The sequence below is a fragment of the Hypanus sabinus genome, unplaced genomic scaffold, assembly GCF_030144855.1.
Source record: "Hypanus sabinus isolate sHypSab1 unplaced genomic scaffold, sHypSab1.hap1 scaffold_581, whole genome shotgun sequence".
NCBI lineage: Eukaryota > Metazoa > Chordata > Chondrichthyes > Myliobatiformes > Dasyatidae > Hypanus > Hypanus sabinus.
Genome location: NW_026781440.1, coordinates 1 through 13,327, shown reverse-complemented (window position 1 = coordinate 13,327; position 13,327 = coordinate 1). Strand labels below are relative to the sequence as shown.

The window sequence follows — 13,327 nt, the reverse complement described above, 5'->3', positions numbered from 1 at the left end:
GCTGGAAGCCAACTGCAAGTAGATGAAGTGCCAGAGATGCCCCTAACCACTCTCCTCACCACTGGTCAGGGTCCCAAACAGTCCTTCCATTTGAGGCAACTTTTCAACATCGTGCTTGTTTGGGTCAGCTACTGTTTCCAGTTTTGCGGGTGTGCCCTCCTCGACATTAGAGAGACCAGATGTCGTCTCTGCTTTCTGCACTTTGTCCCAATGAGATTCTGCAGATGTTGGAGATGCAGAGTCACAGACACAAAATGTTGGAGGAAGTCAGGAGGTCCGGTAGCTTCGATAGAGGGGATAAAGCAAAACAGAGATTCCCCATTTCTACACTCATAGTTTGGAACACCTGCATAAGGTCACCTCAATCTCCTGCACTTCAAGGTGTGAAATCCCAACCTGTCCGGCCTCTCTCCAGAACTCAGTGCCTCAAGTATCAGCAGCATTCTCGTAAATCTTTTCTGCACTCATTCTAGCTTAGCGTCCTCTTTCCTAATATTGAATACAATAATCCAGGCGTGGATACCCTAACAATATCCGATCCCTAATGCAACCTCACTGGCCTCTTCTTCAGACCATGAGCCATGAGATATCAGACAGGGCCTGCTCAGCCAATCGAGTCTGCTCCGCCATTCCTTCGTGTCCAATTGATTATCTCTCAACCCCATTCTCCTGCCTTCTCCCCATAATCTTTCAAAATCCATTTAAAATACACTCAATGACTTGGCCTCTACTCCGTCCGTGGCAATAAATTCTAAAGATTTACCACTCCTGGATTAAAGAAAATCCTCCTCATCTCTGCTGTCAGTGGATGCCCGATGCATTGAGGTTGTGACCTGTGGTCCCAGACTCACACAGTACAGGGTGCATCTTCTTCATTGCCACGCTGTCGAGGCCTTTCAATATTTAATAGGTTTTAATGAGATCCCCTCTCTGTCTTCTAGACCAGCGAGTACAGGGTCAAAGCTATCTATCGCTCCTCATTCGTTACTGGAATCATTCCCGTGAACGTTCTCTGGACCCGCTCCAATACGAGCACATCTGTTTTCGCAGGTTGTAAACTGTTCACAATACACGAAGTGCAATCTGTCCAATGCGTTTTAAAGCCGCAGTGTCACATCCTTGTTCTTATATGCTAACATTACAGTTGTCATCCTTCATCGATTCAATCTGCAAGCAAACCTTTAAGGACTCCTGCTCAAGGATTCCCAAGTACTTATGCACTTCTGATTTTTGAATTTTCTCCCATTTATTTATTTATTCCTTCCACAATTGTACATGCCCGTACATTTGCATACACTGTACATTTCCGTACATTTCATCCACGAATTCGTTGTCCGTTCTCCAAACCTATCGAAGACCTTTTACAGACTGCAGCTTTGCTCTAAACTATCTGTCTGTTATCAGTATCAACTGCAACGTTCTGTGGATGCTGGGAATCCAAGCAACACATACACAAAATGCTGGAGGAACCTAGGAGGCCAGGCAGCACATACGGGAAATAGCAAACAGTCGACGTTTCGGGCCGAGACCCTTCATCAGGACTGGGAACAAAAAAGATGAGACGTCAGAGGAAAAAGTGTGGGGGTGAAAAGGGTAGAAGAAGTGGTAGGTGATAGGTGAAACTACGAGAGGGGGAGTAGTGAAGGCAAAAAATAAATTCTTAGGATTTTATTTCCTTAACGACCCTCGAAAAATCATTGCTAATGCCTCCACATCTCTTCAGCCACCTCTTTCCGATCTCTGGGGTGTATACTATACTGTATAGGTGACCTGTTTACCTTCAGCCCATCTCTGTTTCCAAGAACCTTCTCCCGAGTAGCGTAACTTCACACATTCTGACCACTAACATCTGGAACTTCTGTATTCCTGTCGGTGTCTTCGAGAGATAAGAGTGATGTACAATACTTATTCAGTTCATCTGCCATCACCGTGCACCCCGAGTCCATTAATACCTCTCCATCATCATTTTTCAGCGGTTCGATATCCATTTCCGCCTTTCTTTTGCACTAGAATTACCTGAAGAAACATTTGGTATCCTCTTTAATATTACCGGCTAGCTCACTTAAGTGTTCCATCTTTTCCTTCATAATTAATTTAGTTGCATTCTGTTGGCTTTTAAAATCTTCCCAATCCTCCAACATACTAGTGATTTTTGGTCTATGGCCTCTCTTTGGTTTTTATGTTTTCTTTGCTTTCTCGTATAAGCCACGGTTTTGTCACCTTAGCTTTAGAATACTAGAGATTTGAGGGGCGAAGAAAATCTCAAACAGAACTGTAGTCAGCTCGACTTCTTCGGTCTGCAGGGAATTCAAGGGAAACCTCTTCACCCACAGACTGGTGACTGTTTGGACCTCATTCACAGGGACAGTGAGAGGTGAACAACAGGGGAGGATTTGAAAGACCTGCTGTGGAACTGACAAGTTCAAGCCGGCCTGAGTTGACTCTCTGCTGTACACTAGGTGTGTTATAAATTCACTAAGTACCGGAGACAGTGTTTAATATAGAGTTGATTTATTTGTCACAGGTCTTGTCCCATTAAAGGTGACTATGCAGCAGAATAAACTCCTCCCATGCCCAGCGACCCGGGTGCAGAACTGGGTGTGGTGAGCAGCAGCAATACTTGCAGAGTTCAGCGCCAAGTCACTCTCAAAATTGCATTCAGCAATGGTGATGGACAAATATCCAGCATGCAGCTCATTGAAACTTTCTCCCCATTGTGAACCGGCAGTATGTGGGAAGTGTAACGTGCTGGAAGGTTTCACTACTAAAGTAACGGCCTCTCTGCAATGTTTCGCTGCTGAGGTAATGGTTTCCCTGTAGAAGCAATGTTAAGGGTACGACTAGAGGAAATAGGGTTCTCGAGTGTGGGGCTATGCAATGACAGAAATATTCTTTCTTGTGAGTCTGGAAGAGAGATTTTCACGGTTTTTTGCTGGGGAGAGATGAGAAGACGTGAACGGAGAGAGTGGGCACTTTCTTTATTTTTCATTTTCTTTACTAACCCTATAGTCAAAGTAACTATTATAGAGCTGAATCGTTTAATTGCATATTGTGTATCGTTTGTAACTTCAGGATACTGATCTGTAACATGGGACACATCACACAGCATTCACCCAAATGAGATTTCTTAAGTTTGGCCGGGCTGGGGGTGGGGAGGGCTATCACCCCTTATATTAAATTGCCAGCTGAAGCGAAAGTTGAGTAAGGTTAGATGAATGAGTGAATAGCTTCCCTTATTCACAGCAGATGAACAACCTCTCCACAGTGTGAACTCAATGATGCACTTTTGGTTGATTTGGCTGTGGAACTCTCCTTCTAAAGTCTGCACAGGTGATCAGTCTCTACCCTATGTGAACTGGTGTCTCTGTAGTTGAGATGACCGAGTGAATCCCTTCCCACACATTGAAGCCTGAATTATTCTTCTCCGTCGAGGTAGCCGCGTACCCGACGCTGCACCCTCGGCTTTATCGTATCCCGTAGCCTAATGCGCACATTCCTAAAAATGCAACTACGCAGACAAAAACTGTGATTGGTCCACTTGGTAGCAGCCAGTTTCCTTTTCTTTTTCAATCGTTTTATTAAGTTTCAAATTTAATAAGCATAGCAATAATCTAATAATACAGAGATCGGAATTACATTAATAATGGTTATCATGTAAAAGCACAGATTCCAAATGACAAATATAGTTTAGCCTCCCAATCTCATAGCAACTAACCATGAAAGAGATATTATATAAGGAAAAAAAACGTAAACTAGAAAGAACACTAAACTAAAAAAAAGACAAAATTGGGCTGTCATATTACAACGGCTGAAATTATTTGGCGTTAACTCCGCTCGTCTATACAAGTACAAAAACTTATTACACAGGATTCAGAAAGGGTCAACTTGCATCATATGAAATTATTGAATAAATGGCCTCAAAGTCTCTTCAGATTCAACCGAAGGATCCACAGTACCACTCCTAATTTTTTCCAAGTTTAGACATACTCTGGTTTGGGAAAACCATTCAAATGTAGTAGGGAGATTGGAATCTTTCCATTTAAGTAAAGTAGATCTGATGGCCATTAATGTAACAAACACAATTAGATGACAAGCAGACGAGGATAAATGACTGGAGTCTACCCCCACCGGACCGGTCCTCCAAAAATTGTGGTAATAGGATGTGGCTGTAAATCAATACGCAGAACTACTGAGATAATATCTCAAAATATCCTTCCAATTTTTTTTAAGAAGAGGACAAGACCAGAACATATGTGTCAAGGAAGCTACCCCGGAATTACATCTATCACAGACAGGATTTATATGTCAGTAAAAATGAGCAAACTTATCCTTGGACATATGAGCCCGATGAACGACCTTAAATTGCATGAAGGCATGTCTGACACACACTGAAGAGGTATTTTCTAGTTCAAGAATTTTCTCCCATTTTTGTATAGGTAAAGGTATCCCAAGTTCTCTTTCCCACTCATTCTTAATTTTATCAGAAGTACCTAAGCGTATTTTCACAATTAAATCAAATAAATGATATTAAACTCTTCTGATATGGATTTAAACTTATTTTTTTCCATAACTTCAATTTGATGTGATATCGCAACGGAAGGTTCAAAGGTTTCTAATCTGCAAATATCTGAAAAAGTGTGATCCAGGCAAATTATATTTATTAGAAAACTGTTCAAAAGCCACAAAAGATCATCCATAAATAAATCATGAAAACAAAGAAAAGCTTGATCAATTCTAAATGGTTGAAAGAAAAAAATGGATGTCATAGAACTTGACAGTATATATTTATTTGGTCCAAAAAATTACCAACATTGAAACCATATTCCTATTGTATGCTTAATTATTGGAATTACCATTTGCTTATTAAATTTGGTAAGTGCAAAGGGAAGCACAGCCCCTAAAATAGAAGCCAATGAAAACTCCTGTCGAGACTCCCGCTCAATGTTCATCCAACTCTTGTGTCCAAAACATTAAATATCGAATATTAATTGCCCAATAATAAAATCTAGGAAACGGCAAAACCAAGCCACATACCTTTTTTGATTTCTTTAAATATTTCTAATATAACCTGGGATCTCTATTCTGCCATATATATGCAGAAATTTTAGAATCAATAATATATAAAAAAGTTAGAGATAAAAATTGATACCACCTGAAATAGGTACTGATATTTAGGTAAAATAATCATCTTAATAGCATGAATGGAACCAATCAAGGATAAGGATAATGTGGACCATTTAGTAAACAATTGTTTAGCATGATCAATTAAGAGTAAACATTAACTTTAAATAGATCATTGTGCTTCTTAGTAATTTTAACACCCAAATAAATAAAATAATCAGCAAGCAATCTAAATGGTGACTTGTCTATAAATTGAGATTTGCATTTTTAATGGAGACAGCATACTTTTATTAAGATTCAGTTTATAAGCAGAACTACTACTAAACTGAGCAAGTTGTGTTATTACTGCAGGAATGGATGTCTCTGGATTAGAAATATATAGCGAAAGGTTATCTGCATACAGTGATACTTTACGCGTCCCATTCCCATGAGTAACACCAAATACATTGGATGAATCACGAATAGCAATTGCCAAGGTCTCCAGGCTAATATCAGATAGTAAGGATTTCAAAGGACAGCCTTGTCTAGTACCTTGGAAAAGCCTAAAGAAAGGGGGTATCTGATCATTAGTGAAACAGAAGCCAAAGGTATATGTTATATCAATTGGATCCAAGATATAAATTTTGGACTAAAATTAAATCTCTCAAGAATTTTAAAATATTCCCATTCAAATTTATCAAACGCCTTCTCGGCATCGAGGGAGATAACACATTCTGGAGTCTTAGATAAAGTAGTGTATACAATGTTCATTAACCTCCAAACATTAAAATGTGTATAATGATTTTTAATAAATCCTGTCTGATGCTCGGCGACAATTTGTGGCAATATCTTCACCAATCTAATTGCTAATATTTGAGAAAGGATTTTAGATTCAACATTCAAAAAGATATAGGTCTGTCTGATGCACATTCAGTGAAATTTTTGTCATTTTTAGGAAATAAATAAAAAATAAAAAAACAAACCACCCATTGTCAAAACATTACGAGAGGAATGTCAAGCAGATGTTAGAGAAAAACAGCCAATTGCAGACCAGAAAAGGTCTTAAAAAATGACACAAAATACAATCTTAATAATATTTCAAGAAAAAGGAAATAATCAGCAAATCAGAGTCTTAATGATTTTCAAAAGCAAACAATTAAAAATAAAAAAGTAAAACAATGAAGGAAAAATAAAGTAACTTTAACATGGAAACATAATAAATATCCGAATGTCAAAACACAGTACGAATGTAATCAACCCAAGGGCAAATTTCTTAAGTGTCCAAATCTAGAAGCTGGTTGTTAACTAATAAACCAGATACACACATACAAAAAGGAATGGTAAATTTCAGAGACATCCAAGCTCAAATGTTGATCTTCAAAACATTAGACATCTACGTTCAAGCTCAGATCTTCGAGAAATTGTTTTGCTTCATTCACGGATTTAAAGCATTTGAATGATTTATCAGGCAGAGCAACCCTTAGGTGAAAGGGATATAACAAAGCTGAACAAAGATTCCTCTGATATAATTCTGACATCACCATTTTAAAATGCAATATTTCTTGCATACCTCAGGACAAAAATCTTCAACAAAATGAAACTTAAGATTCTCATGCTCAGTAACTCCTTTCTGACGAGCAATCCAAATGAAGAGCTCCTTATTATTCACATTGTGACATCGAAGAATTACATGACGTGGTTTTAACCCGTTCGACAGTTTTGGTTTCAGCACCCGATGTGCACGGTCGAGTGCAGGAAGGGAAGGAAATACCTCCGAGCCAAAGACCTCCATTAAGAATTTTTAAGATAGTACACAGGGCCCATATGTTCAAAGATAAATTGGCGCATATTTTTCCTAATATAAACCCTATTTGTGACAGGTGTAATGCAGAAGTGGCTACTCTAACTCATATGTTTTGTTCATGAGTTAAGTTTAAATAATTTTTGGAGGGATGTGTTTGGAATATTATCTAAAGTTATAGATGCAGATGTTCAACCTAATCCACACAGCAATTTTTGGGATTATTCCAAGGAAGCATTTTATCCATTTGATTTTGACATGATATACTTTCTGTTTTTACTACTGCTGTTTATATATTTTTTTATATTATCTACTTGTTAAACTCCTCTTCCGATTTGTATATTCTTTATTTGGAAACCAATAAAAAAGATTGAAAAATGAGATGAAGAATTGAGAAAAAAACTGAGTAAGATCCCGGCTCTCAACGTCCTCACTGAGTCTATCATTCGCAAATTCAGTCTGTGGCTTCGACTCTCCAAATCAGTAAACCTGACTTTATTCTGCTCCAATGTATGAGTGGTCAAAGTTCACTTCTTTTCCAAAGAATTCAATTTATGATCCCGGTTTAATAAGCTCTGAAAATTGCCGCTGCTGTTTTTCATTCTTCTTTTCAAGTGTTGCCAACCTACCTTCGCTCTCCTTTAACCATACTTCCAAGGTAGTAAATCTTTCAACAAGTTTTTCATCCAAAAGATTCGAGATAGCCTGTAAAGTAAGTTGAAACTTTTTAGGCTGTTCAAAGACATCTTCTTTCTTCCCATTTCCATCACCGGTTTCCTTGCCTTCGGCTAATGCCTTTCTTCCTCTGTTAGCCATTTCAGTCAAATCAAATTCAAATTCAAACAGATAAAAGTGTTATAAACACTTTGATAAAGATGTCAAAGGGGTGGTAAGTAAATTTAAAATGAACAGTGCAAAGCCAGAATGCAACCTACTCCATGTAGCGCCTCCATGAGAGTCCTTCGCCTAATGTAGCCTAACGCGCACCTTCTCAAAAATGCAGCTACACGTCGCGGTAACACAGATGGCAAGAACTATGATTGGTCCACTTGGCAGCTGCCAGTTTCCTCCTGCGCATTTCCTCATGCTTCGAAGTTGGACAGTGGACCACATCAAGGAGAGGTTAGGTGAGGTAGTCAGAAAATATGTACATGTGCACGACTCTTCATTGGCAGACAATAAAGACTTGAAAATGGCATCAAAATCGTGCAAAGAAATTTCCAACATTGCTTTGGACATCATGGACTGCAAAAGGTAATGGAAAAACTTCTCATTTTTCTGCGTTGCAGTAATTTCAAAAAAAGTAACACTTCTGCAACATTGATTAGCTCCAACTCCAACAAGACGTAGTCAGCAGTCGCCATTGTTCGCAACTCAACACAAGTCAATTCAACACAGTAGCACAGAACCCCAACACCAACTAGCGTTTTGGCAGTGATGCAGACACACAAAATCACAAGTAGAAATGCTCACAACGGCATAGCGTCTATGCAGAGGTATAATTCAGGCTTCAGCAGGTGAACAGCTTCTCCCCAGTATGAACTGACCGGTGTGCTTGTAGGCTGGATGACTGAGTGAACCCCTTCCCACAGTCTGAGCAGGTGAACGGCCTCTCCCCAGTGTGAACTCGCTGGTGTGCTTGTAGGCTACCGAACTGAGTGAATCCCTTCCCACACTCTGAGCAGGTGAATGGCCTCTCTCCAGTGTGAACTCGCTGATGCACCTTCAGAGTGGATGATTGAATGAATCCCTTCCCACAGTCTGAGCAGATGAACGGCCGCTCCCCAGTGTGAACTCTCCGATGTACCTTCAGTTCAGATGAGCAAATGAATCCCTTCCCACAGTCTGAGCAGGTGAACGGCCGCTCCCCAGTGTGAACTCGCTGATGTACCTTCAGAGTGCATGATTGAATGAATCCCTTCCCACATTCTGAGCAGATGAATGGCCGCTCCCCAGTGTGAACTCTCCTATGTACCTTCAGTTCAGATGATGTGATGAATCCCTTCCCACAGTCTGAGCAGGTGAATGGCCTCTCACCAGTGTGAACTCTCTGATGTAGCTTCAGTTTAGCTGAGCAAGTGAATCCCTTCCCACAGTCCGAACAGGTGAATGGCCGCTCCCCGGTGTGAAGCCGCTGGTGAACCAGTAGGCTGTACGACTGAGTGAATCCCTTCCCACAGACTGAGCAGGTGAACGGTCTCTCCCCAGTGTGAACTCGCTGATGTGCCAGCAGCTGTGATGACAAAATGAATCCCTCCCCACAGTATGAACAGGTAAACGGCCTCTCCCCAGTGTGAACTGACATGTGTGCTCGTAGGTGGGCTGGCTGAGTGAATCCCTTCCCACAGTCTGAGCAGGTGAACGGCTTCTCTCCAGTGTGAACTCGCTGATGTATTTTGAGCTTAAATGACTGAGTGAATCCTTTCCCACAGTCTGAGCAGGTGAATGGCCTCTCACCAGAGTGAACTCGCTGATGTACCTTCAGTTCAGATGACTGAGTGAATCCCTTCCCACAGTCTGAGCAGGTGAACGGCCTCTCCCCAGTGTGAATTCGCTGATGTACCTTCAGATGGCATGACCAAGTGAACCCCTTCCCACAGTCCAAGCAGGTGAACGGCAGCCGACCGGTGTGAACTTGCTGGTGAGCCATTAGGTTGGATGACTGAGTGAATCTCTTCCCACAGTCTGAGGAGGTGAACGGCAGCCGACCGGTGTGAACTCGCTGGTGAGCTATCAGGTCAGAGGACCGAGTGAATGCTTCCCCACAAATTCTTCAGATGACCAGCCTCTGCCCAGTGTGAACTGACTGGTGTGTCTGCAGGTGGGAAGACTGACTGAATCCCTTCTCACACACAGAACAGGTGAATGGCCTCGTCCCAGTGTGAACTTGCTGATGTACCTTCAGTTGAGTTGACCGACTGAATCCATTCCCACTGTCTGAGCAGATGTTTGAAATTACAGGCGTGCCAGTCGGTCAGATGATCGAGTGAATCCCTCTCCGCAGTCTGAGCGGGAAGGATGATCGAGTGAATCGCTTGCTCCTCTTCTTAAGTATCTGGACAGAGACAGCAAAACGGGTGTGTTGTGTTCGGGATTCCCGTAGACAAATTCCTTGTCATTTTTAACCTGTAAAAAGATTTACAAAATCCATCAATGTGTGTAGGACAACATTTCAGATGAGATCACTTGAGTTGTCAGGGTGTGATCTGACATCACACTGTTAAAGTGAGGTTCAACCCAAGTTGGTGAGAGAAATCATCTTGTAACTGGACACAGTGCTGGTATCTGGAATGACCATCAATTCCCTGATGCTGTTCCCGTTTCTATAAGAATCAGGCATTTCTGCCATCTCCAATTTGTACCTTGGCTGAGTTTGACTCTCTCCATTGGTATTATTCCTTGTTCCCACTGAGCTGCCTGGCCCCACAGTAACTGAAACAGTGAAGTCGGCAGTGTATTCCATGCACCCACCAGGCTCTGTGTAGAAAACTTACCCCAACATCCCGTCGGTATCTATTTCCAAGCACCTGAAAACTCTGCTCCCTCGTGTTAGACACTTCAGCCCTGGGAAAAATCCTCTGGCTATCCAGACGATCAATACCCCTCATCATCTTATACACCTAAACATGAACACGGAAATTATACATTGCTTTGAGAATTTGTCAGACGTATACAATATGATGAGGGAGAAGATAGGGTAAATAAATGCAAGCAGCTTGTTCCACGGAGGTTCGGTGGGACTACAACTAGAGGTCATGGGTAAGTGGGGAAGGTGAATATTTAATGGTAACATGTGGAAAAGCTCTTTACTGAAATGGTTGTGAGAGTGTGGAATGAGATGCCAGCACAAGTGGTGAATATGATCTCAGTTTCACCGTTTAAAAGGAGTTTGGATGGGAGCCTGGATGGTAGGGGTATGGTTTTTTTTATAAAAAGGGCCCAAAGGATATTGGGAACCAAATTCACCACAACCACAAACTGTTCTTGCTGCCACCATCCAGGAAACGGTACCACAGCAACAGGCTCCGGGACATCATCTTCCACCAGGCCATCAGACTGATTAATTGCTTTCTTGACTGTCCTATATACAAACTAAACATTATAAATCAATTTCAATTACACATTGCACATTTAGACAGTAATGTAATGTAAATATTTCTACTCATCTATATGAAGGATGTACATAATAAAGTCAATTCAATTCACCATCTCCACTATCTGTTCTGTCATTCTGGCTCCCATTCCCCCTACAACTTACTTTAACCATATCAGCCCCAACCCCCACTAGCTCTAGTAAGCCTTACCACTAAGATATTAATTGCCTCTTGCTCTGTTCCCCTAACAAAGCCACTTATCAGCCCTTTGACTTTCCTCCCCCCAACAGTTTCTAAAGTGTTCCTCTTGTTATTGTGCAGGCATGGCACTGGAGTACTCTACGATGGCTATTTAATCTCATTCCCCTTCCCGATTCTCACCCAGTTTCCTGTGTCCTGCACCTTGGGTGGAACTCACCTCTCTTCATGTCATATCTTTCACCCCGTCCTACTGCTGGATGATCTGGAATTCACCCATTTCAAGATCCAACACCTTAAAGTGCAGGGTTACAAACTGCAGCTGAATACACATCTTGTAGGTGAGGGCATCAGGGACACTGGAAGTCTCCCCTCCTTCCCTCCAATATTCCCTCTAATTTGTAGTAACCAGTGTGCACATGAATCGTGTACTGTTCATTTTTTACCCAGTGACAAGATGTGCACAGTGAATTTTATACAGAGAGGTATTCATTTTCACAGTTGGTAAATCACAGTCGATAGGAACTTTGAACTCCTCTGGGTTCGATCCAGTTCATCTGCACTTTCACACAATCTATGTAGCAGGCCTGTAATGGGTAACAAAGGATTTTCTCACCAAAGCTTTTACATATTGTCCATATGTGGTTTGCTTGCTAAATTACACTTTAAAAAGTCAGATTTCCAAATATCACTCCACTTCTTCCCACTTGCAAATTCTCCAGCAACTTTAGCACCACCATATGCACACAGGTATCACCAGTTTCTGGACTCTACATAAATATTTCCCCTGAACCCTCCCCCAAATGACTGAAAGTGGTGAACTGAGGGATGGCAATGCCAATGAATATGAAGGGAAGGGCAGTAGTCTGTCTCATTGGAGTCTGGCACATTTGTGATGTGAAACCACTTGTTGCCCAGGGCAAAGGTGTTTGCGATCATAATGAATCTACAGAGAATGGTTCTCACCAGTAGAAAAGTCCAGAGCAAGAGGAGGTAGAACAAGCAACACACACAAAATGCTGGAGGAACTCAGCAGGCCAGGCAGCATCTACGGAAAAGAGTACTAATGCTGAATTCCTCCAGCATTTTGTGTGTGTTGCTTTGAATTCCAGCATCTGCAGATTTTCTCTTGTTTGTGATTGGAGGTAGAACAAAGGTGATTTTCTCAACTGCTGATGTAAAAGATTTTGTTCCCTTTCTCCGAGTTCCTAATCCTTGCATTTAGATAGCTGGAGCTCAGCTCTGTCTGAGAGATCCATCGGTTCCCATTCCCTCATCAGCCAGAAGTTCCCTGGGGCCTGTGTATGGATCGTGGGGTTGAGAGAGAGGGGAGAGAGCAGGACTGTCCGGGACTGCGGGTCACGGTGTCCGAAATTCACAGAAATTATCCCGAAGTTGGTGTTTAAGATAAAAACACGGAAAATCGCTGTTATCTATACCTGCCATTTTCAAGGCCTTCTGTGTACTGCACGCATGCGTGATACTCGGGGACGGCCTCAGCCTGACGCCTGCACATTTCATCGGCGTTTCAGCACCGGCGAAGTTTTTAACACATGGGTAATCACAGTGCTATTAAAGATTTCTGCAAGCACCGGTTCACTTTCCATAACTCAATTTTTTTCGTGTGTATAGAAAAATCTGCAGCTGTTTTAACGCAGAAAGCGGCTCCCATAAACAATATACTCAATATCAACGTGTATCTAATGCCAAAGTAAAATGCAGATATAAAACATAGGAGATTCTGCAGTTGCTGGGAATACAGAGACGCACACACACAAAATGCTGGAGGAACTCTGTAGTTCAAGCAGCAACTAAGCAGCGGAGTCCACAGCCTAGGCATGCTGAAAGGGCTCGGTGTAAATGTTGCCTTTTTATGCCTCTCCACAATTGCTGCCTGACAGTTGATTTCCCACCAGTATTTTGCAGAAATTAACCACCTTTTTTATTTGATCAACCAGTTTCCAAATGCTTCTAATCTTTCTTTTGTAGCCACATCCAGCTGGTCTGTTTCCTCCTTCTCCTTGTAAACTCTAGACCCCAACTCTCTCAGGAACCCCAAAAGCCCTGACTCAGGCTGGCAACTCTTCGGTTTCTGACTCTGCTCCATTGAAGTTTCACTCGATAGTCTGCTGTC

General features: G+C 41.7%; 1 protein-coding gene across 1 annotated transcript; it reads right to left on the bottom strand.

The window, feature by feature from the left end:
- Positions 1-42: 42 nt before the first annotated feature.
- On the bottom strand, positions 43-12,620 carry LOC132389468 (zinc finger protein 239-like). Its single transcript, XM_059961993.1, has 4 exons — positions 10,396-12,620; positions 9,045-10,027; positions 7,531-7,606; positions 43-218 (listed from the first exon to the last, which is right to left on the bottom strand). The coding sequence occupies exons 2-4, from the start codon at positions 9,549-9,551 to the stop codon at positions 43-45; spliced, it is 759 nt and encodes a 252-aa protein (XP_059817976.1). The 5' UTR covers positions 9,552-10,027; positions 10,396-12,620.
- Between the last annotated feature and the right edge of the window lie 707 nt (positions 12,621-13,327).

Coding starts and splice junctions, on each gene's coding strand:
- LOC132389468 (XM_059961993.1), bottom strand. CDS start 9,551: ATGGCTCACCAGCAAGTTCACACCGGTCGGCTGCCGTTCACCTGCTTG. Junction 7,607..9,044: donor CTCAGTCGTACAGCCTACTG/GTTCACCAGCGG, acceptor CTTACTTTACAG/GCTATCTCGAATCTTTTGGA. Junction 219..7,530: donor ATGGTTAAAGGAGAGCGAAG/GTAGGTTGGCAA, acceptor CAACATCTGCAG/AATCTCATTGGGACAAAGTG.